This window comes from Prunus dulcis, chromosome 6 (genome assembly GCF_902201215.1).
Source record: "Prunus dulcis chromosome 6, ALMONDv2, whole genome shotgun sequence".
In the NCBI taxonomy this organism is placed as follows: Eukaryota; Viridiplantae; Streptophyta; class Magnoliopsida; order Rosales; family Rosaceae; genus Prunus; species Prunus dulcis.
Window position 1 is genome coordinate 23,849,383 of NC_047655.1, and position 22,138 is coordinate 23,871,520.

At 38.2% G+C, this 22,138-nt stretch overlaps 6 protein-coding genes across 6 annotated transcripts; 1 reads left to right on the forward strand and 5 right to left on the reverse strand.

Moving 5' to 3' along the window:
* Positions 1-5: 5 nt before the first annotated feature.
* LOC117630504 (laccase-10-like) lies at positions 6-984 on the forward strand (the record flags this gene model as incomplete). Its single annotated transcript, XM_034363211.1, has 2 exons — positions 6-438; positions 612-984. Coding segments are annotated over 2 exons (564 nt in total), but the record flags the coding sequence as incomplete, so codon positions are not given.
* Positions 985-1,749: 765 nt separating this feature from the next.
* Positions 1,750-3,549, reverse strand: LOC117633215 (protein FAR-RED ELONGATED HYPOCOTYL 1-like). The gene is made up of 3 exons (XM_034366932.1): positions 3,403-3,549; positions 2,109-2,689; positions 1,750-1,981 (listed from the first exon to the last, which is right to left on the reverse strand). The coding sequence occupies exons 1-3, from the start codon at positions 3,438-3,440 to the stop codon at positions 1,905-1,907; spliced, it is 696 nt and encodes a 231-aa protein (XP_034222823.1). The 5' UTR covers positions 3,441-3,549; the 3' UTR covers positions 1,750-1,904.
* Positions 3,550-5,078: 1,529 nt separating this feature from the next.
* LOC117632380 (probable protein S-acyltransferase 16) lies at positions 5,079-9,587 on the reverse strand. Its single transcript, XM_034365837.1, has 7 exons — positions 9,150-9,587; positions 6,883-6,975; positions 6,702-6,803; positions 6,343-6,420; positions 6,163-6,261; positions 5,955-6,050; positions 5,079-5,730 (listed from the first exon to the last, which is right to left on the reverse strand). The coding sequence occupies exons 1-7, from the start codon at positions 9,420-9,422 to the stop codon at positions 5,617-5,619; spliced, it is 855 nt and encodes a 284-aa protein (XP_034221728.1). The 5' UTR covers positions 9,423-9,587; the 3' UTR covers positions 5,079-5,616.
* A 538-nt stretch (positions 9,588-10,125) lies between these two features.
* LOC117632959 (laccase-17-like) lies at positions 10,126-12,805 on the reverse strand. The gene is made up of 6 exons (XM_034366609.1): positions 12,566-12,805; positions 12,316-12,467; positions 11,970-12,214; positions 11,749-11,877; positions 10,705-11,664; positions 10,126-10,458 (listed from the first exon to the last, which is right to left on the reverse strand). The coding sequence occupies exons 1-6, from the start codon at positions 12,695-12,697 to the stop codon at positions 10,328-10,330; spliced, it is 1,749 nt and encodes a 582-aa protein (XP_034222500.1). The 5' UTR covers positions 12,698-12,805; the 3' UTR covers positions 10,126-10,327.
* A 1,816-nt stretch (positions 12,806-14,621) lies between these two features.
* On the reverse strand, positions 14,622-16,762 carry LOC117631677 (aspartic proteinase PCS1). Its single transcript, XM_034364955.1, has one exon. It carries the CDS (start codon positions 16,323-16,325, stop codon positions 14,982-14,984), a length of 1,344 nt encoding a protein of 447 aa, XP_034220846.1. The 5' UTR covers positions 16,326-16,762; the 3' UTR covers positions 14,622-14,981.
* A 1,389-nt stretch (positions 16,763-18,151) lies between these two features.
* On the reverse strand, positions 18,152-21,662 carry LOC117632572 (amino acid transporter AVT1D). The gene is made up of 11 exons (XM_034366099.1): positions 21,457-21,662; positions 20,562-20,851; positions 20,253-20,467; positions 20,062-20,085; positions 19,800-19,980; positions 19,468-19,687; positions 19,241-19,376; positions 18,969-19,134; positions 18,679-18,722; positions 18,420-18,482; positions 18,152-18,313 (listed from the first exon to the last, which is right to left on the reverse strand). The coding sequence occupies exons 1-11, from the start codon at positions 21,660-21,662 to the stop codon at positions 18,221-18,223; spliced, it is 1,638 nt and encodes a 545-aa protein (XP_034221990.1). The 3' UTR covers positions 18,152-18,220.
* Positions 21,663-22,138: the final 476 nt, after the last annotated feature.

Below are 22,138 nucleotides of genomic sequence, written 5' to 3' on the forward strand. Positions count from 1 at the left end.
GACCCAATGGCCTGAAATTTGCAGCCTCAGTCAACAATTTCTCTTTTGCTCTGCCATCAACAGCAATGCTTCAAGCACATTTTTCTGGACAGTCCAGTGGAGTTTACACCACAGATTTTCCCACCAAGCCACTTGTGGCATTTAATTATACAGGAACACCACCAAATATCACTAATGTGAGCAATGCCACAAGGGCTGTGGTGTTGCCTTTCAACACAAGTGTGGAGCTGGTGCTTCAGGACACTAGCATTCTGGGTGCTGAGAGCCACCCTCTCCATCTACATGGGTATAATTTCTTTATTGTTGGACGTGGGTTTGGTAACTATGATCCAACTAAGGACCCTGCTAATTTTAATCTGGTGGATCCTGCGGAGAGGAACACTGCTGGTATTCCAGCTGGTGGTTGGATTGCGATTCGTTTCTTCGCAGATAATCCAGGTATAATATGATTGACAATCTAATAACATAACATTGCAAACTGTGCGAGATGAATTATATTAAAATAGTAACAAAATGAATGAACTATTAATCAAAACTGCTAAACATTTTGTTTAAAGAAAAGAATTTTGACATTATCATTAACGATTTGCTTTTTGTCGATATGTTTTCAGGGGTGTGGTTTATGCACTGTCACTTGGACATTCACACAAGCTGGGGGCTAAGGATGGCGTGGATCGTTCAGGATGGGCCGCAACCGAACCAGAAGTTACCACCACCGCCGTCCGATCTTCCTAAGTGTTGAGTTTGACTGACCATGTGTCCGGATTTCCCTCTTCTTTTTTTTCCCTCATGTTGAGTGATTGTTATTGAATTTTCCTCTTTCAAGGCCTTTAACTTATAACTACATATGATGATTAATGATCATATTCTTTTGCTACATCCATGATCGAGTCATCAAAAGAATAACCACGGATTTTCTCTTTCTCTGTTTATATATCTCATGGTGTAATATTCAATATTTAATGACATTTTTTTTTTCTTGTTTGTATTTTTTTGATAAAGGATGGGTTCTGTTCTGCTGAGTGTCGTTCCATGCTAACTTTAATTTTTGACTCATAATGCTGGATAGACTCCAAACCCCACCTAATGGAAACAATCGAACCCACAATTTAATTTAATATTTTTTATTATTTAAATCTGCATATTTCTGATAAAAATAGGGAATCGGGTTAGGCTTGTGTTTGTTTTGTTCTTGTCGAAGGTACTGTGGCACTTTTTTTTTTTCTGAAACGAACTTTTTCTTCTTTGAGGTTGTTTTATGGTAAGGTTTTAATTCTTCTTTGAAGTTATTTTATGACAAGGTTTTAATGAAGCCACACTATTATACTCATGTATTTTTATTTGTACTCAATGGTTGTTACTTTATTTTAAAGGTTAATGAAGTTCTACTTTTGATTAAAAACAAGTCTGCATAATTTTGCAGAAACATACGTGTTGAATGGCATAGGCACGGTTGATAAATAAATAAAAAATTGGATAGGCATGGAATTTGGCAGGCTCATGATGGTAGAATTTGAATAACAAAATTGATTAAAGAAGGGCCTGTCGAATTTACTCCATTAAGGTCGTTTAGTACAAGTATAGATACCATGTGGCCTATCACATTGCTTGCTAGTAAGTAGTAACATCAGCCACCAGAAAATGGTTTGCTCCCAAATATGCCAAACTATCTTTCTTCTCAGAAGCATCAATTTGCTTCCACACCAATAGAAGAAGACAAATATAATAAAATTTAAGATGCAAGGAAGCTAAAACGAGAAGAGGAGAGGCTTTGCAAAACCCGTTTCAGATTAAACATAATATACAACAAAATGCTGGTCAAAATATGAACTGGTTACATGATTCACATACAAACGACAAAGAAAAACTATATACATTTGCTGCTCACATCCAAGCAATGAGTTCTACAGCATCAGCGTGGAAAAATACTGCTCGAATTCTTGATCAATGGTTGGCTTCCTCTTGCTAGCTGATTGAACGTCTGCATACACAACAATGAAAATGTTATGCCACTCAGTAAATGATAAAACAAAGATACCACATGTAAAGACACATAGCAATAATCATTTTATTCTCAACTTGTCAAATAGAAACTTTGAATAGGACACCTGAATTATCTTGATTCACACTCCATCTTCCAGATGAAAGTATGTATTTATTTGTGTTCGAACCAATGGGGTATATAACATCTTCAAATTCCTTGTCTTTACACTGCTCAATGCAGTCATCTCCATATTCTGAGAAAATGTAATCCACCTGGTTTCCAAATTCTTGGAGGTGCTCGTCATAATTCTCAAATGCTTGTATTTCACCATCAGGATATGTAGGTTGATGCACTTCATTCGCATATGAAGTGGAAGGCCTGTCATTTAGGCATGCCCTTGCATACACCGGTTCTAGTTTAGCTTCAACATATACCGATGTTGCAGAATCAGAATCTCCGGCAAAACTGTTGCTACCTTTTCCTGATTCAGATTCAGACCCACCATCCAGGATCACTCTCTCTACTTTTCCCTTCGTTGCACATGTCTGCATGTTCTTTACTTCCGGATTTTCATCAAACATGGAGACAGGTTCATCAGAAGGAAAAATTCGTTCCCAGCATTTGTGCTTTGGTATTGGCAAGCCCAATTGCTCGGCCTGGAATTTTCTTTTCTTGATCCTCTTCAGAACACTCATGACATGTGAGCTGTTTAAGATAGTAATAGCAGAACAAGGATGAGTAAAACCTGCAATTAGCAATGACTTAGGCAAACAAGAACTGTAAAAAATTTCAGGTTTCCTAGCTTTTTAACCCAAAAAAACCCCTAAGATAGCTATAGTCACAGAACTGAAAGGCATAAAAGCAATCAGAAGTAAACTCAATTCACGTCCTTTTCAGAAGAAATCAGGGTATGAAATATGCATCAAGCTGCAAACTGAATGGTCATCCAATCCAAACACCACCCAGCAAGCAAGCAATCAAGTAAAATTATACTGTCTGATGACTATTTCCACACTAGCAATGAGTAAAGACCGCTTATGGTTGAAAAAAAATTAATAAATCAATTTTGTGTTTGGATCAGTGACCAAGTGAGGCCAAGGATGGGACAGTAGGAGATCCAATTTCTCTCTATCTCAAAATTGCCCCTTTTAAAATCCAAATAACTAACTACTTATATTTGGGGAAAAAACATTTTGCATTAAATTCTATCCTAGATGATAATAACAACTCCAAATTTAGCTACTTTGCAGCTGAAACTCAACAAAACAAGTCATCATTTAAACGCTATGGGATCAAATTCATCTACTTCATCAAATCAGAAACAGTAACAATTAACAGTTAACAAACAAAGAAATGATCTTTAAAATGAGTAAAAAGGCATTAAATTCAGCAGAAAATAGAAACCCAGAAATCAAAACCTGTCGATTTGAGATGGGTTTTCCTCGTAGGTCTCCATCTGGAACCAGAGAGACAAACTCGGTGAGTTCCAGAGAGAACTAAAAAATAATACAAAATGTTTGCTCAGTTGGTGGTGTATACGAACAAATCACGGAAGAAATATAGATATCCTCCTCACTCTCTTTCTCTCTCATCTCTCTTTAGTTTTTAAGTGGAAACTTTATCTACGCTTCAAAAGTGGCGCGTGCATTGCAAGACAGATTTTTACCGCAAATCTACTGATGGTCCACCCCATGGTTTTCGCGCGTTTTAACGTTTGCATGGACGTCTAGCGTGGGTAATGCTTGAGTCGGATAGAGCCATTTTGACTCCACGTGGATCGGCGCGAATTGCCTTGCTTTTTAAAGCCCCACTTCCACTTTTACCAGCACCCCCATCATTTATGCACATTATCACATTAATAATATGTTTAGTTATCGTAATTGGATTAGAAGAAATTGAATTGGAGATTAATTGAATTGAGGGAAAGTTAGATTAAGGAGAATTAGATTTCGGTTTCTTATTGAAGTTGTTTACTAAATCATATAGATTGAGAGAAGTTAGATTCCAAATTCCTATTAAAGTTGTTTACTAAACCATTTAAAATTGGGATAGAAGTAGTTTTAATTACTAAAATGTCCTTATTGTTGGGTTAAGGTATATGACATATTTAGAATTTTGAAAATTGTGTGATGATATAATGGATACAAAAGATGAATTCCTAATGAGTTCGTTCTTTGGAAATTAGTGTCTATTTGACATTGCTTATTTGGGTTGGTAAGTGATTTTTTTTTTTTAATTTAAAGGGAAGCCTAGCTTGTTTAGTAAAATATGAGAAAATCACTTATTGTTCAAAATTGTTGTGAGAGAAAGCTATAAGGGAAAGCATCTAATGATGTGCTTTTATTTTCTGATTATGCGGGAATCAGTTTCGAAGAATTACTGGGTATAATGGTTATGCATGAATCATTTTCTGATTATGCGAGAATCAGTACCAACAACACTTTTAACAAAAAATTTACCAAATGCAAAACTGCTTTCTCTCATATCAAATTTGACAACAATTATTTTCATAGCACAACAATGCCAAACTGGCCTTTAGAATACCAGCTCCTACCTAAGAATTGAATTCCACCAAAATCAAAAATTCAGTTCCTAAGTTTGTGTGAATCCCACTTACTTTTCACTTCCTTGATGTGAAGTAAACGTAGAAATCCTCTATAGGTAGAATTGAATTCCTGATTAGAATTCCAATTCTTAATGAGAATTACAATTCCTGATTAATAAACACCTCATAAATTACTCTAGTGTATTTGGATGATAGGTTGACTTTTGTGTTTAAGGACTGCGAGAGGAATACAACTTTTTTTAAAAGATCTAAATTACTCTATTGTACAAGAAATACAACTTTTTTGAAAAAATCTAAATTATTCTATTGTACGAGGAGGAGGATCAAAGTCTGGTGCAAAAAACAGGCGGATACTAACTAACCTACGTAATATGGGTAAGATTTTGGTAAAATAAAGGGGACAGGGTTTATGGAAAAAAAATATATGAAGGAAGAAGAATGGTGTGTTGATAGACTTAGGGTGGGAAGAGTATTTATTCAGAAATAATTGGGGTGGGAAAATATGACATGGGTAAAAATAACAGCACATTTCAGCAAAAACAAGAAGTAAAGCACCATTTCTCTTATTATTTTCACGTTACAAAAGGATTACAACTCTTCCAAGTTACACAGGCACCCCGCGCTGTGTCCTCTACAAAAGGTGCCTTGGTTGGTAAGCTGGGATGCTGATTCCCTCTCTGTACAAAACCTATCAGCTGAGACCATGCTGTAAGTAAAACTGTAAACTATAGTTCAAAGTAACTACCCCAAGACAAGGAAAAAAAGTAACCCTCATATGCTGCATCTAGCTACTCAAACACTGATTAGTTTTGGCTATTGACAAGGACCCTATACTCAACTGCTTCCCCAAAATCGTGTAACAGAAGCGAACAGTTTCAGGAACTCCTAGACCATAATTCCATTAGTAGGAGACAAAGGAAATGACTTTTTCTTCTTTTGGAGCGACTCCTAGGAGGACAATGGAAAAGGAGTGCTGGACATCATCACAAGATCAGACCATCCAACCCGTCACATTGGTAAGTCTTGTTCTCACCAATGCAAACCAAGATGATGAATCGAGAAAGCTTCATTCTGACATTGATGCAGCAGAAGCATAATCATAGGCTGTACGGAAGCGGAGTCCAGATCCAATATGTCCCGATGCGGGGAGTGCCCAACTGCAGGGATTTGGACCAAGTACCTACAGCAGTCAAACATTGCTTGAATGTAATGGATGTGTAAAATAGAGTAGAAAAATAACAAATAATACCATAATAGATACATTCCAACCAAAGAGAAACAAGAAATATATAAATGAATGTAAACGAGTTTGGACTGGAAGGTAACCCTCTCTAAGTGCCCCAAAGCCTTTAAGAGGGTACATATATTTTTCACGAACGAAAGGAGAACAGAAAGGAAAAATACCATTGTCAAATTTTCATAGGCACCAAGATCGTATGGATGAGAATAGATTTGCCCTCCTTTCTCTGCAAGCCACATAGCTCTCACTCCTTCATGGTACTGCCAGAAAGAAGGAAAAAGAAATGGCTATGAAATAGCGGTCCAGATATCAAAATCAGGTTTTCCACCAAAGAGCAGAACAGTGATATACAATTTGTTAATTCCTAATAACCTCAATTGTGGTCTTGTTTTGCAAAATGAGGTAGATATGCCAACCTAAAAGAACACTCAGTGCCACACACAATGGAACTAGCAACAGCCCAGAAATGACCTGAAAATGAACAAAAAAAGAAAGGTTAAGCATACTGTCTAGCACGCAAGGCTCAAATACAAACCCAGCACATAAGCTTACATATGCAGTTCTAAAAGAGTCTCCAGTTTGTTCCTCATCTTTTTCAGGATCATAAGTTAGGCTACCAATGAGTAAGACCTGAAAATTTTAAGTGTCAATCCAGAATTGAAAATAATGAAACAAATAAAACAAAGGAAAGAAAATTATGTCTTAAACATTCACCATCTTTTCACTCAAATGGATTGCCTTCTAGCGCTCCAAAAATAACATATGGTACTCAAAAGGAAAATGGCAAAGTTCCCCATGTAATAATGGAAAAGAACAGTCAATGCATGCAATTACAGCATAGTCAGAAAGAAAAAAAGAAAAAGAAAAAAAAGAGTCAAAGTCCAATTGGATTTAATAAAATAATAACTTACCAGGGAATAGACGCATGCCATTACAGCATACACAACGAAGATGAAGAAGACCTTATAGTTTGCATGGCCGACGCAATTATTAATCCATATGCAATGATGGTCCTTTACAACCAAGAGGCAGCACTTTAACACATTATCCAGGACATACAAGGCATCAAAGGTTAACATAGATAAAGCATACCATTCGCAAAACACATCTTTTGCACACACGACAATGATGTGCTCGAGCTGGCTTATAATGAGAACACTTTTGGCAATATCTTAAATCCCCTCCCTGCAAAACCATTCCACCCAACAGTCATCTAGGACGCAGAGACTCACAGTTTTCTACAATCTATCTTGCTGCAAATAAAGATTATATGTTCCTAAGAATTGTTCCAAACTATGATGTTTTTTTAAATAAAACAACAAAAGTAATAATAATGTTGAAGCAAAGGCTCACACTTCTCTATAATCTGCTGCAAGTAAATATTACATGTTTCTAGGAATTATTCCAATCTCCAGTAATTTTTTTATTTTTATTTATTTAAATAACAACACTAATTATGATGGATAAACACTTCACATGAAACCTTTATTGAAAGAAATAAAAAGAAGGTCATATGAGCTACAAACATTATCAGTCTCTTTCCACATGCTACAGAACATAATTTAAAAATCTAAAAGAACGGATACAAAAACAGTAAATTCTTAATACAAGATAAGGCGGTATTATCTTTTTCAAAACAAAAGTATTAACCCAAGGGGTCTATCTCCAGCTCAAACCATGGCATCCGTTCCCACAAGAGTTCAAGTACATGTGGCAACATAACAGAAATCTAGCTTGAGAACAGTATACTATCAAGAACAAAATAACATTTCAGTTTTGATGTTTTCGTTCACTCAACTGGGGGATCACACAAACCTCCAGATGTCCACTAATGCTATTGCCACCAAAAGAAAAGTTGGCATTTTACGTAACAAGTGACTAGATGCAACAAATTCTGAATGACAAAATGTGAGGCTAAAAATTAGAAGTGAACATTGGAGGATAGAGTTAGTTAGTTTTCCAAATATATATTTTCCATTAATGTACCCGGTGAATATCAGTGCTGGAGCATACTGGCAGACATATGAGCAAAGAAAAGTTGGCATTTTATGCAAAAACTGATTGATTAGGTGGTGCAGCTAAGTCTGAATGACAAAATCTGAGAGGTTTAAAAATAGAAGTGAATATTTGAAGATAGAGTCGGTTAGTTTTCCCGATATAGATTTGCCATTGATTTCTGTGCATATGTACAAAGATCATACCCCGTGAGCATCAGCATTCGAGCATACCGACAGACACATGAGTTGGCCCTATTCAATTTAAGTGAGAACATTGTTCAGTTGTTAGGGAAACTGGAACGTGGGTAAGCCAAGAGGAATGACAGGGGATTCAAGGGTAAGCCAACCATATTGAATTGGTTTTGGTTCCTGTTTAACATTTCAAGACTTGTATAGGAGATTAAAGATCCTGACAAACAATGGTAATCATGTTTCTGAACTTTCCTTTTGAAAATAGAAGCCGACGTAAGACAATGCCATCCAAAGACCGCAAAAATAACAAGTATTGGAATTTGGAACCACATGTCCATCATGGCTTAGCAATTATTAAAAACAAAGCTTTCACAGATTTATAGAAAGCAAATATAGTTAATGACACTTAATTATATTTGTAATGAACATTGAAAACCATGAGATGGATGTACTGAAATCTTGACACTATCTGACTTCCAAAGGTCTGAAATGCAAAATTCACGCATTCCCCCCTAGAGAACAAAGGTTGACTTTTAGAGTGGAGCATGCATCCCAAGTTATCTACTTGCTCATCATCTACAGGTTCCTTGGCAACATTAGGCAGCTTCATTACAAGTTTAAAAGTTCAAATGTTTTTACTGTCTCGGGAAAAACGTTTCACTCATTGTCTATCAAAATTACATCTTTCCTTTTAGTTCCTTCATAATTGTTGTTATTTTTCAAATATATGTATGTGTGTATATATATACGTAAGCAATGGCTATAAAATTTTACTAAACCAGGATCCAAAGTGACTCAATCACTTATGCGAATTGCCTACTAACACAAACGCAAAATGTTATTTTGCTGATTCCCCTCGATTCCAAATTAGCTCAGCTAAAGTAATCACCAAAGAACAGCATCCCATAAACTCATATAACATATCTAACAAGTCAATCAAAACTAAAGCACCCTGCTTTTATGCAGTGGCTATAGAAATAAAACACCCCAATTCACCAAAACACATTATAACCATATTAATTAAAAATTCCAGCCACAATTTTGAAACATATACAGAAAATTGCCGTGACCAAAAATAAAAAATAATCCAATCGTATAGAAATGAAAAAAGAAATTAGTTCCCCACAAACACGACACAACGTTAAGAGAGAAACAGCATGAATTTGATACCTTGCGCTTGATCTCGTGGATAGGGTTACCCGAATCTTCGACGTCGGGCATGTACGTGGAGGGGACCCGACCCGGATCCCTGAAGACGGAGACGGTGTAGTTGAAGACGCACATGAGGGCCACGCCGGTGAAAACGGCGGCGTTCAATAAGCCCGGCGACGACATGAGACCGAACCAACGGTCTATGAATATGAAGACTGTGGAGAAGTAAATGTAGGCGATGGCTAAAACGACGACGGTTACGGGTAGAGAGAAGCTGAGGCTTCGCGTCATTGTGTCTGGAATGTTCTCTGGGGTTTGAGGGCGTGACGGAGGCACCGGCGTCAAAACGACGGCGTCTCCCGGGAGGGGGGTGTGTCGTTTTCAGCTGGCAAAATGCGAGTTTTTGAAGGTTGGTGATTCGGTGACGGGTTTGTAAATCTAAGAAGGTGCCGGTTGTTTCTGGTTTACAAAATTACCCCTTTTTAATAAACAATATTATAGGTGATTAATGATTTATTTATTATGGTCCTTTTTTGTTTTCTTTTGTTTTTATTTTTGGTGAATGAATTAAAGAAACAAATTCCTAAGGGACAACACTAACAAACCCATTACCAATACCAAACCCCAAATTGGGTAAGCAAGCAACAAATAGAAAATTACATCACTAATAATGACAATTATGTTAAAGGTAGCTAGTCTGAATCATATAGTATCACGTTACACAACTTGTTGAAGTGATTAATAATATTTATACTTACCTCCAAGATTTTGAGTTCGATTACACCATCTTTGGTATCGTTTGTTTAAAAACTCAAAACTACAATCGATCAAACAAAGATATGCCAATTGCACAAATATTTGCAGGAGATGTTTGACATTCAAAGAAGCAGGCTTGCATGTAATGGTATGAATTTTAAACCCTAACCCAATAATTGAATGGCAAAATTATAAGAGTTCATAAGAGGACAATATTATTTAAAAGAAAAAAGATTTCTATTGCATTTCAATTCAATAATTGAATGGCGTTACAAGTCAAAACCCTAACCCAATTCTTTCACAGGGTAGGAAACTTTAGTTGGAACATTCCTGAATCATCACACTTACATAACCTAAATGCCTTATGACCCTTTTTAAGGGGAGCAACAGGGCAAAAAGAATGAAAGCAAAACAAAACAAATCTTGACCAAAATTTGAAATTAACATTTGGGAAGATCGGATGGTGGAGGAAGCAGCTTTTGATTGCGTCTCTTTCCATCCAAAACGACCCATGCCATCTTCAAGCCCCAGCTGGTATGCACTTCTAGATGGCAATGCATGAACCAAACACCTATTGCATCACCAAGAAAAGAAATCAGATTGCATAATCATAATTGACACCCAAAAAAGAGGTAATGAGAATAAGACTTTTAACAGCAAATGTTCAACTTTTTATCAATCAGGTGACCAACTTAATGATGTTTGTTAGAAAAAATAAACCATAGACTATGTTGTCGGACCGTGAATATATATATATATTATTAAATGTATGTTTAGATTCACAGCCTAACAACATAACACGTGAATTGAAAGTTACCTGGATTATCAGCAAGGAAGCGTATAGCAACCCACCCACCAGAGGGCACGCCAACGGTGTTCCTCTCAGCAGGGTCAACAAGGTTGTACTTTTTGGGGTCATTCTTGGGATCAAAGTTTCCAGAACCGAAGCCCACCACGAAGAAATTAAAGCCATGGAGGTGAAGTGGGTGGCTCTCTGCCCCAATTATGCTAGTGTCTTGCAGAACCAACTCCACACTAGTATTGAAAGGCAGCACCACCACCTTCGTGCCACTGCTCACAGCAATATTGCTTGGTGGAGTGCCTGTGTAATTGAATTTGAATGGTGGGTTGGCTGGGAAATCTGTGGTGTATACACCCTTTGATTGGTTGAAGAAGTGGGCTTGGAGAAGAGCTGTATTTGGTTGCACAAATGTCACATTGTTGATGGCTGCTACTACTCTAGTGTTGTTTGGGCCTTGGCATGTTTGGTTCTTTGAGCATGTGCTTACTCCCAGGCCAACAGTGAAGAAGAAGTTCTTGTTCACAGCTTTTGGGACATTTGCTGGGAATTTGGCATTGGCCAAGCTACGGATTTTCTTGTTGTAGTTCATGGAAAACAATGTGTCATTGAGCTTTGGAAGCACTGGTTTGAGAAGAGGGAGCTTTTTCTTGTTGGCTTTGACAGAAGATGTTTCATATTCTAGTCGGCCTGTGGTTGTTGAGTTGTCGAAAGCCGCCGGGCCGGTGACATAAGCCCTAGCTGCCATGACAAAGGTGGCCTTTGGGGACTTAGATTTGGTCCTCAGAAGAACATTTGTAGTCTGTCCTGGTGTGATGAGAACAGTCTGGGTTTTAAAAGGCTTTATATAGACTGCATCAGTTTCAACCACAGTGAGTGTGTGATTGGCAATGCTGAAGAAGAGCTCATTATCGAGTGCAGCGTTGATCAACCGCAGCAGATAGGTCCTCCCTGGCTTCACCTTGAGCTTGTATGTATCTGCTTAAAATATTGCAGATTGTTTATCTTATAATCCAAAAAAATTCTCTAATTTTGAATTAGATGATATTAATTAGTAAATACCTTTGGCTGAGCAGTTATACAAAGGCCCAGGAAGACCATTGATGGTGTAAGCATCAGAGACATTTGGTCCCGACCCTGTTTGCAAGGCTTGGCTGATGACTGCTTCTGTGTCTGCTTTCCACCATTCACCTGCAAATCAATATAAGTTTCATGCTTAATGCTATAATTAATGTCTTAATTGTTTGGATTTTGTAGCAATGATTATGATCTTGATCATTTACCAAAAATGATGGGAACTTCTTGGAAGGGTTGGGGGAAGGGGTAAGGGACATGTCTTTTAGGGAGAATGACAATTGGTCCATAGACAGTTGCCCTAAGCCAGGAGATGTGTGCATGCCACCACAAGGTGCCTCTTTGGCCAGTAACGGTGAAGTTGTAGACATAACTCTGGCCTGTCTGAATTGGGCACTGAGTGATATATGCAGGACCATCTGCCCATCCACTTCTCAATTGCCTGATCCCATGCCTGTAAATTCTCCAAATTTTAGTCAGCATTGATGTTCAATTCAAACTTTGAAAAAATCATGCAAAAAACCAAAGCTAAATCACAAGACAAGAATTGGGTACCAATGGAGGGTGAGGTTGTGCTGAACATGATTGACCACCTTGATCACAAGCCTGTCACCTTCCCTTGCTATGATCCGAGGCCCCGGAAACTGCCCGTTGACAGTCACAATGCTCTTTGTTTGACAAAGCCTTTTCACATTCTGTGACTTGATCTGTGCAAAGCAATAAAAAACCAGACAAAGTCAATCCCTTAATTAACCAATCTGTTTCAATTTCACATTAAACTCTGTACATGAAATGCAATACATACATTAAACTTGTAGTGCCTGGTAACCCTTGCATGCTTTGCAAGTGCTGGCTCAGGAAACACACATAAAAAAGCACAAACTGCAAAGAGGATAGCCATGGAAAAGGCTGGTGATGGAAGAAGGCTAGAACCCATCTCTCTGATCTCTCTGCTTAACCTTTATCGAGTAAATATTATATCAAAGCTGTGACTTGGAGTTCAATGGATGAAGAAACATCAAATTAATGCGGCTTTTTATATGGTAAGGAAGCTAGCATTGTGCAGTAGGGTTTGTTAATTAGGTGATTGATTGAGATGAGTGAGATTCCATTGCAGTTGCAGAAAACCTCTGCCTTCAGCAACAAATTACATGTTTGAAATTAAGCTAGAAGCTGCTGGTCATGTTTTACTTTAGAGTGCAGGTCAAGACAGATTATATTTATTAATTGTTCCTCTTAACGGTATCACTTGGTGTTCCTGGAATGCCCCTTACAGATTACACTCTGAAATGAACAGTTTCTTGCTGGTTACATGGGTATTTATGTCAAATTACAACGAAAGCAATTGGTGTCGTTTCTTTGGTGGAAGATAAAATAGCGTTAATCTGAATCAAGAAAAGGGATGGATTTGAGAAAGGGGTTTAATGGGCATGGTTGCCTGGTAGCCTTCAACCTCCTACCTTTGATACTTGCTAATCAAGGAAAATGAAGGAAAGTCTTACACCATCTTTGTTAGCTGTCGTTTGTTAACCCTACTGTACAACCCTAACAACTTTGATGCTAATGGATTTTAAATTTGTGTTATGCTTTTAGTCCTTTGGAGAAAATCCACATCTGATCTGATTTCCCACCAAGCCAATATTTGAAAAGCATCCATGGCAGATCAAATCACTGCCGCAGTTTGAGAATGATTATTGTTTTGATTTAAGGATTCATTGGTGGTGCTACTTTTAGACATGTCATAGAGAGCTCTTTTCAAAATAATTGGTGACAACCGATACTACTAAATGATTTAACACCAATAATTTCTAACTTAATCACATGCATAGTCCAACACATGTGACGTTTTATCATAAAACTTCAGTGTTATTAGTAGTCGAACACTGACATATTTTACCAAGTTTCTACTGTGATATCTTTACATTGTTCAACAGCTTGTTTTATGTTTCAGAAAAAAGTAAGTAGAGAATGCTATCAATAAAAGGCAATGTGAAAATGTTGTGGACACATGAACAGAGTGCCAAACTATCAATGCTAACATAGTAATGGGCTCTAATTTGCAGTAAAAATAAATAAATGGGCCTTGTAAATATCCTTTACAAATTGTAAAGGCTTTCGTCATCTAAAACAAACAAATCACGCAGAAACTAGTACTCGATTTAATGATTTTTCTCTTCTTACTATTGAGAGATGTCATCCTAAGTTTGAATTTCCTTCTCATATGTATGAAAAAAATTACCGATCACACGTTTTACATGAAAGACGACAGTGATTGCATTGCCTTTAAAAAAGGTTAGATGGTAATGGACCAATCTTGGTCGAAAAACATAGGATGTTAAAGGGCAGGCAAAGCAAACCATGTACTGTTGTCTTGGATGGTCGTTCACTTCGCATTAAAATGGGGACAAACTTTACACCACAAATTGATTCTTGTTATCAATATGGTCTCTCAAGCAATAACGTTTCTTCATATATTTGATTTTTTTTGGGGGTACTTTTTAAAAATATTTATTGTAATAACTTTGACATAAAATAAAGTTACACATTGCAACAAAAAAACACATACGCACATATAAATAGTTAATAAAATAAATTGGAAAGAAATTTTATAATTTTTATGAAAATTGAATAATAGTGTAAACTAATACAGTCTCGATCTCTTGGATCATAGGAGTCCAAGAGATTTGTGGTCACCCACCGTTAGATGTAAATTTAATGGTTCAAAAAGGTTTTTTAAAAGGAGTATAAGAGTGAGTGAACCGTTGAATTTACATCCAACGGTGAGTGATCACAAATCTCTTGGACCCCTGTAGTCCAAGAGATCAGGACTGTAATAAAATATTACATTTTTGCGTCTGAAATTGTTTTTCACAAAATTAACTATCCATTACACATTAATATTATTGGTAAAAATAAGTTTCTACAACAATTCTCAAGTAATATTTAAGATAATTAATAAACGATTATCAACCGTTGATGTAAACGCGAAGGCTTCCCTAACCAAATCTCAATCCTTATCCTACTACATCTATGATCTATTTAATCTACTCTCCTCTCCCAATCAAAATGGTCCGCACATCTGACGGTGGGCCAAAGAGGACGATAATATTGTCGACAGGACCACACCACTGTAAATACCACGGTCCTTAGCTACACACGTAATCTAACCGTCCAATTAAAGGCTCCGATGTGTGGGACCCAGACCATCAAAGCGCGGGGAACTATACACTGAGACCGAATCTCTGACCCGCCAAATCACACTGCACCTGAGCCAAACCGATCCTAGAGTTTTGGAGATCAAATTCCATCCACACGTTTTGCTGATGGTGATGACCAATCACGTACGCCTCCACGCCCAAAAGGTCAGAATTCCCAAATGTGAAGCAATGCAGCGTATCATTTCCTCTCACTTGACCCGGTACCCGATACAGCAACTGGCCACCCGATACCTTCATTTCGGCCCCCCGAAACATTAAGCTCACAGAAGGCAACGGCGGCAGCCTCGGTTGACCCGGAGGGACCCAATAGCACAAATCCATGGCACCTTGGAAAACAAAGTTTGGATCATCCAAAACGCTGAGAATCTTTGAGGTCTGGTTCAAGAACTCGTCTCTCAAAGCGGTGTAAACCGGGCCGAGAAGGAAAGTGAACTGGGTTCCCGAGTCAACCATGGTTTGACCCGCCCCGGTATGGTCCGGTACGAAAACCGATTTCGGTATCGGAAGCAACTTGTCCGAAACTTTGATGCCTTCAAGCTGGACAGTGTAAGCGACGCGGTCGAAGTACGGCAATGGGGTCGAGATTTGAACCAATGGGGTGTAATTTAACGGCGCGATCCAAGAGAAGTTAGAGTCTCCAAGCAATAACAGGCCCGAAAAATCGGAACCCGAAATGCAGTATGAAAATTTCGGAAACCCCATTTGGGAAACGAACGAGAGAGACCCGCGGTTCATGCCCATTAACCCGGTGGTCTTCGCGTCCTCGTCCGTGTTGGAGCTGAAGGTTGTGTCCATGCACCCGAAAACCAAACCCGAAATTCCAGAGCTTCCGATATAAAACGTATCGGAGGCGAGATTTCCTTCGTTGGACGAGGCGTCAGCGTAGGAAAGAATGGCGTGGCAGAGCTTGTTGGAGTCGCAGGAAGCGGGTATGGTGAGGTCTTGGGTCCGGGTCGTACAGGTGGACGACGAACACGGGACGGGCAAGTAGGAGGAGGACCGGGTCGGGTCGAAAGTGGTGTTAAAGTTTCGGGTTTTGTTGCAGTGAAGCCAAGAGAGCTCGCTTCCAGTGTCGATGACCATCGAAACGTTCTGTGGAGGCGTTCCCACTGCAATGGAGACTGTGAGGGTGACATTGTGATGAAAGGGAAGCCTGTTTGGGGACTTTGGGAGGGACCCAGATGGAATTTGTTGAGTTTTGAGGGGTAAGACAAGTGTTTGGGTTTGAGGGGAGCAGAGTTTCGGTTCCGTGAAGCAAATGAGGACAGTGACAGAGCAGAAGAAGATGAAAGATTGAAACTTTAGACATGGGTTTTGTAGACGGTTCCAGAAAATGCAGGCTTTCATGGTGATTTAATATAAAAGGAGCTTAAAATGGAAGGCAAAATGTGGAAGATGGTGTTTTGGGTTAAGGGAGTGAAGGGTATGTATTAATGAGCAGAATGTGGTTGAATGTGGAGTGTCCTGTGTTTTGGGGACAGACTAAAAGAAAAAAAAGACTCTGAATATGATTCTTCTGAGACAGCAGTTTTTTCTTGCTGCTTAAAAGATATTGCTTGCTTCCACACATGGTGAGATCTATAAGGTAGACGAGGATCAAAACGACAGTGTCCAACGATGTCGTTTGGTGTGGTTACATACAAATTACACTTACGCTGGACCATGTCACCAAACAACCTTATTTTGTCAAGTTTGGTGCATGTCAGTTAAGCTTGCACACTTTTTTTTATCTTCTCTTTTACATTGGTAGATCTTTATGTAGTTTCGAAGAAGCCTTCCATTTGTGTAGCTCATTGGCTTCTGTAACAAAATTTTCTGTCCATTTGTCAGTGACTTCCAAAGGCTCTGTTTGATAAAAAAGGTTCTCATGATTCACATTTTTTACTGGAAGTTGACTTGACTATATTATGTTATGTAGCCTTTAAAATATGCTATGTAGAGTGATTAAGAGCAGTTACTCCTACACTCGAAGTTTTGTGTTTAGTGATGGTTTTAGGATTCAAAAATCGGCTGTGTAAAACTTACATACTAAACTCAATAGTACAAATGACTTTCATTAATAAACTTACATTATAATTCACTCATAATTAAACCCTAAAATACTCTATTTAAAAAAAATTCCAAATCAAAGCCCTAAAATAATTCATCCGAATCACCATTTCTTCATATCTCTGAGTTGTGTTGTGCGCTTCACCATAAGGTTAGGTTTTAATTCTACATAGAGCAAGAATAATTGAATGATATCGATGATGGCATCCTCGTGCTAAAAGCATGGAGCTACCTTTTTCTTGTTGTTGGTTGGAACTTGGAGTACTCTTGAATTTTGAAGTTATTTTAAAGGGCTGCTGCACATGACTGAACTGATGGCTCTCCTCTCCTTTGGCCGGGGGTAGGCTCTGTGAGGCTGTGAGTTGGACAGCTAGCACCTGACATCTGCCCTTAAGGCCCCACCCAATTAAACGAGAAAAACTTAATTGCAACGGGAAAATGTTATTATGCTAGCCCCTCTCAAGCTAGCACCAATATATTATATTAATTGAAAATGTTATTATGTGTGTCATAGTATTATTGGCAAGTTATAGCGTCTTCCATTAAAGGGTCCTCTCTTGTATTGGTCCTACAAATATAGGGCACTACGCTACTTCGTACAACACTGAGCATCGATACAAGATATCTGGGTGAATTCGACAAATACTCTTCACTAATTGAGCCAAATAGCTTCCGTACCTTTTGCCAAAACAAATAAATATATAAACTAGATTAAGTGTTCATGTGCTGCCACTAAAATAGTTCATTGTCAAATCCAAAATCGGCGGTGAGGCAACCAATGTAAATTGTGAATGCTATAAACATAAAGCCTCCGGTCGGTTGCACATGTAATGCTGAATTGTTTGAGGGCAGGAACAGTAGTGTTGTTGCTTGCATGATTGAAACGTTGCTTGGGCACTAGTTTCCATTTCTCCACAAATGGATTTGATGCATGCTAAGTCCTGTTTGGCTCTTGCATTACTAAACTTTGTTGGAACCAAATGAACCCCCTTTATTGAACATATAAAGGACCAAGTTCATTTAATTTTGTGTAATAAGAAAGCTAGCTGAATGTCACATATTGGGTTGTTTGTTCCTATGTGTTGAAAGTCTACAGTACAATGGTTGTATTACATGGTGCAACAAATCAATAACGAAACGACACGTGACTAGTCTCCCTCCTTTAGCTTTAGGCTAGAATGTCATGTGTTAAATTACATTTGGTCAGCTATTCTTGAAATTGCTGAGTATGTTCCAATAATAGAACACACCACCCCCACAATTATGATCAGAATGCAAGTTGCAATCTGAAAATTAGAGCAGGAAATATTGTGAAAGAGGCATTATTGCAGAAACTTTCTGATAAATTAATTGCATTGAGAAATAATTACAATAATGGGTTGTGATTCTTACCTGCAGTTTAGTTAATCTACCTCTGAGTAGGATGAGATAACACACACATGGAAAAACAACTGCCTGTCAAGCAATAATAGAAAGAAAAAAAAAAACAAGAAAAAGATTTCAATTCATTAATGAACTGCGTGCAATCTTGGTGTATATATATAAAGAGCTTCAGTTGCGGAATAGAGAGAGTCGGTCACTCAATCATGCTTGCCAATCGACTGGCTCCCTCTATCCTGCAATTGAATGGGCTTATGAAGAAATTACTCACCACTAGCATTGCTACTAAGGATCCAATCAATGCCATCACAGAGCCTGCAGTCCAGTTGACAAAATGAACAGCTTAGTAGACGCCACACTTTATATTCAAAGAACTTTGCCTTGTCTTTTTATTTTAAGCAAAAATGTTCTTTTATGTGATATGTTATGTTGTTCGATTGTCAATCAAAATTGTTCACTAGCTGAATTTTGTTAGTAGTTGATAGCCAGTAGAGTAAAAAACACGTCTTTTATTTTAACAGTTTGAACTTCTCACACACAAATACACACATATATGCTTACCAAAGAATGGAAAACTCATTGCCACGCCCAAAGTGGATGAAACTAGAAGTGTTCTAACGAAAATCGAAACACAGTGAGATCCCGTCCAAGCTTCGGGAAAGAGTTCCTCTACACTCAAAGCCACTGGTGTCATTGTCAAGGCATACTTTGTCATTGGGTTCACAATCTGCATAAAGAGACCCAAAAAAAAGAAAAGAAAAAGAGCCAATAAATATATATGTCAATAAAAAAGAAACTCGGGAAAAAACAGAACCAAGTTTCTTAAATCATACTGTTGTCCAGACTGCAATTTTGGAAGCAACAAACTGTGTGGGCATGTTTAGAGTGAACTGAGAATGGATGGAGTCTCCAAACATTAGAAAGCCGAATACTGCTACCCCAGTGTATATGAAAAAGCAAAATGTAACACTGCAGCAGAGGAACATGTCAAATACTTTGTCACATTTTTAAAACCAGGAAAAAAAATAATTTTAAATAAAGCCAATGTTGGTCACCTCACCTGGTTATTAGAACTGCTGAAAATTGTGATGGTTCTTTCATGGAGGTATAGATATTTGGGAAGACCGAATGGCCGGCGAAGCCAAAGCCATAGATACCAATGGTGACAGATATATCTGAAAGGTTTAAGGCTGGTCCTCTGTGATGAAATCCAACTTGGTTCACCACCCCAACCCACAGCAAGCAAAGGGCCACAAGGATTGATGCAAGCACTCCTCCAACTGAAAACATTGGTTCAATTGTACAACTTTTCTAGGGCTTAGATGTTCAACATTGTGACATTGAAAGCATAAAGATTTACATAGATTAAGATAAGTGATCAGAATATGAAACCTGAGAGGTAAGAGAGCAAACTAAGGTTTTGAAGCCATACAGTTGGAAGAATTACAAGAGTTGCTGTGATGCCAAAGATATGATGGCTATCAAGATGGATTCCACCAAGTGTCATTTGGGTGTCTGGGAATACTGAGGCCAAGTTATCACTCATCATGGTCAAAAACTCCACACAAGCACCCTACATCACACAGGCATTTAACTTTTAATGTATATTAGAAAGAGGGAGGCATAAAGGAAACTAAGAGTTCTGTGCACTTACATATAGTTCTAGATACAATATTATCTGCATGGCCCAAATCCAAGTGTCAGTGTTGCTTCAAACATATAGAAACATGCATGGCTCAAATGATAAATTTGTGATGTGAATCCAAAAATCACAAGACGATGAATCTTGGACTATTGAATCCATAGTCTGACAACATAAACATTATCAACGTAAGTTAGACTTACAGATAAGAAAAAACGACCAGTGGAGCCAAAAGCAGCCTGGCCAATATCCGGGTAGGTTCGGAGCCCGGGACAGCTTTCTAAGCATCTCTTCAACAAAATTCCAGTATAGCAACAGATGACACCATATAAAGCAAGTAGTATGAGGCTCAACCACCCTCCTTCTTTTATTGCATATGGGGTTGTAAGAAGTCCTATCCCACATAGAACATTGGTTCCTGCATAATAAAATGATGAAATTCTCTGTTAGAAACTGCAGAGTGGCAACTCATTCTCTGCTATTAATCTACCATGAAAATTGATTGTTATTACCGTTGAGTACAGCTTGGGAAAATGAACAGCAGCGTTCCTTGGGTGGGGGCAATTCAGGGAGGGAGCCTTTTGAGGCGCAGGAAGAGTAGATGGAGAATTTGGCAGCTTGGGAAGGTGAGGGGGGCACTTCTTTGTCCGAACTGGTTTGAGAAATGAGTAGCCTTGTGGTGCTTGATTCAGAATCAGATATTGAGTGCCGCTTGTCAAGTGTAGACAAAGAATTCAAACTCGCCGCGCCTAGGAACCCCAGGGAAGGAGGCGTCACACTTGTGTACATGTCAATCGATTGCCTTCATGCACATATTCAAGAAGGAAAAAGTCGACATAAGGATACATTACAAGACATTTGATGTTGCCAACTTATTAATGTTGTTTCTTATTTGCAAAAGACCCATTAGTGTAGTGGTTTGGAGCATTTGCTCCTTCCAAGAAAGGTTCTGGATTTAAGTCTTAGCATCCGTATAGTGTGTGTGAGTTTAGTATACTATCGCCCCTCTCCATAGTAAAGGTCCTCTTGAAAAAAAAAAAAATTACGAAGTTGTTTCTTAGTCTTTTTTGTTACCAAATGTTTCAATCACTAAGAATATATAATATTACATTTAGGCTTAAAATTTATCATGAAACCCAAATGAAGAAAAACATGTTAGGATATGGTGAATCTGGACAATTGTTTAGGTTAATTCTTGTCGAGGTTTGTGGATTCTAACATTGAAAAAAAAAAGCACTATACGAAAAGCTAGCTAATATATGTTAATTCTTGTTTGAATGCGTGATACATATTCACAGTTTAGCAATATGAAAATCTTATCTGCATCGACAAACCATGTTACAAGAAAGCAAATACTATACACACATATTTATATACAGATAGTCTTGTAGTCTATGAAGAATTTACCAGTAGCTTTGAGGCCATGCATTAGTATTAACATCAATGGAGTTTTGGGACAGATTTCTTGAGGGAGCTCTAACGATATCGGATTCGGTATCGGCTTCATATTGCTCACAAGACCTGTGTGCTTGGTTTTCTTCATCATCTGTGTGGAAGTTGTCGTCCCCACGATCAGGACCAAGATCCTCGTCCAACTTCATCCAACTCATCATCACTTTCGATCGTCCTTGATTAATATTAATCAAATCCAATTAGGCATGCATGCAAACACTTAATCTTGAGCTCCTAGCATTAAGAAAAAAAACAACCTAGGGCAAATGCAAAACAAAGACAGACAAGAAGAAGATTGGCATTAACTGGTTCTGTCAGATTTGTATTTGGTTCCACCATCTGCTTGTGCATCCGTGGTTTTTGGAGATGACAGCGTGCATATTGCTGTACGTATGTGGCTGTGAGACCCTTCAAGGATCAAGACGTGCACGTGTCAGTTGATTAGTAGGGCTGGTTCTTGCTGCTGGAAGATTTTGGGTTGATGACCAAGAAGCAAAGACCCAATGCGATCCGAACTTCAGGCTGTGTGTATACTATTACTAATGAAATTTGGTTTCTCATACACTCCATATGGTTATATGACGAAATTGATTTGCTTGTGTAAAGGAAATAATTGATTGGTAATGAAACAATTTTT

Coding starts and splice junctions, on each gene's coding strand:
- LOC117633215 (XM_034366932.1), bottom strand. CDS start 3,440: ATGGAGACCTACGAGGAAAACCCATCTCAAATCGACAG. Junction 2,690..3,402: donor AACCCATCTCAAATCGACAG/GTTTTGATTTCT, acceptor TATCTTAAACAG/CTCACATGTCATGAGTGTTC. Junction 1,982..2,108: donor TGTGAATCAAGATAATTCAG/GTGTCCTATTCA, acceptor TTGTGTATGCAG/ACGTTCAATCAGCTAGCAAG.
- LOC117632380 (XM_034365837.1), bottom strand. CDS start 9,422: ATGACGCGAAGCCTCAGCTTCTCTCTACCCGTAACCGTCGTCGTTTTA. Junction 6,976..9,149: donor TCCACGAGATCAAGCGCAAG/GTATCAAATTCA, acceptor ATGGTTTTGCAG/GGAGGGGATTTAAGATATTG. Junction 5,731..5,954: donor CCTATGAAAATTTGACAATG/GTATTTTTCCTT, acceptor TGACTGCTGTAG/GTACTTGGTCCAAATCCCTG.
- LOC117632959 (XM_034366609.1), bottom strand. CDS start 12,697: ATGGGTTCTAGCCTTCTTCCATCACCAGCCTTTTCCATGGCTATCCTC. Junction 11,878..11,969: donor AGAAGTTCCCATCATTTTTG/GTAAATGATCAA, acceptor ATTGATTTGCAG/GTGAATGGTGGAAAGCAGAC. Junction 11,665..11,748: donor GTATAACTGCTCAGCCAAAG/GTATTTACTAAT, acceptor TATTTTAAGCAG/ATACATACAAGCTCAAGGTG.
- LOC117631677 (XM_034364955.1), bottom strand. CDS start 16,325: ATGAAAGCCTGCATTTTCTGGAACCGTCTACAAAACCCATGTCTAAAG.
- LOC117632572 (XM_034366099.1), bottom strand. CDS start 21,662: ATGATGAGTTGGATGAAGTTGGACGAGGATCTTGGTCCTGATCGTGGG. Junction 19,135..19,240: donor AAATTGCAGTCTGGACAACA/GTATGATTTAAG, acceptor CTCTTTATGCAG/ATTGTGAACCCAATGACAAA. Junction 18,723..18,968: donor AATGAGTTTTCCATTCTTTG/GTAAGCATATAT, acceptor ACTGGACTGCAG/GCTCTGTGATGGCATTGATT.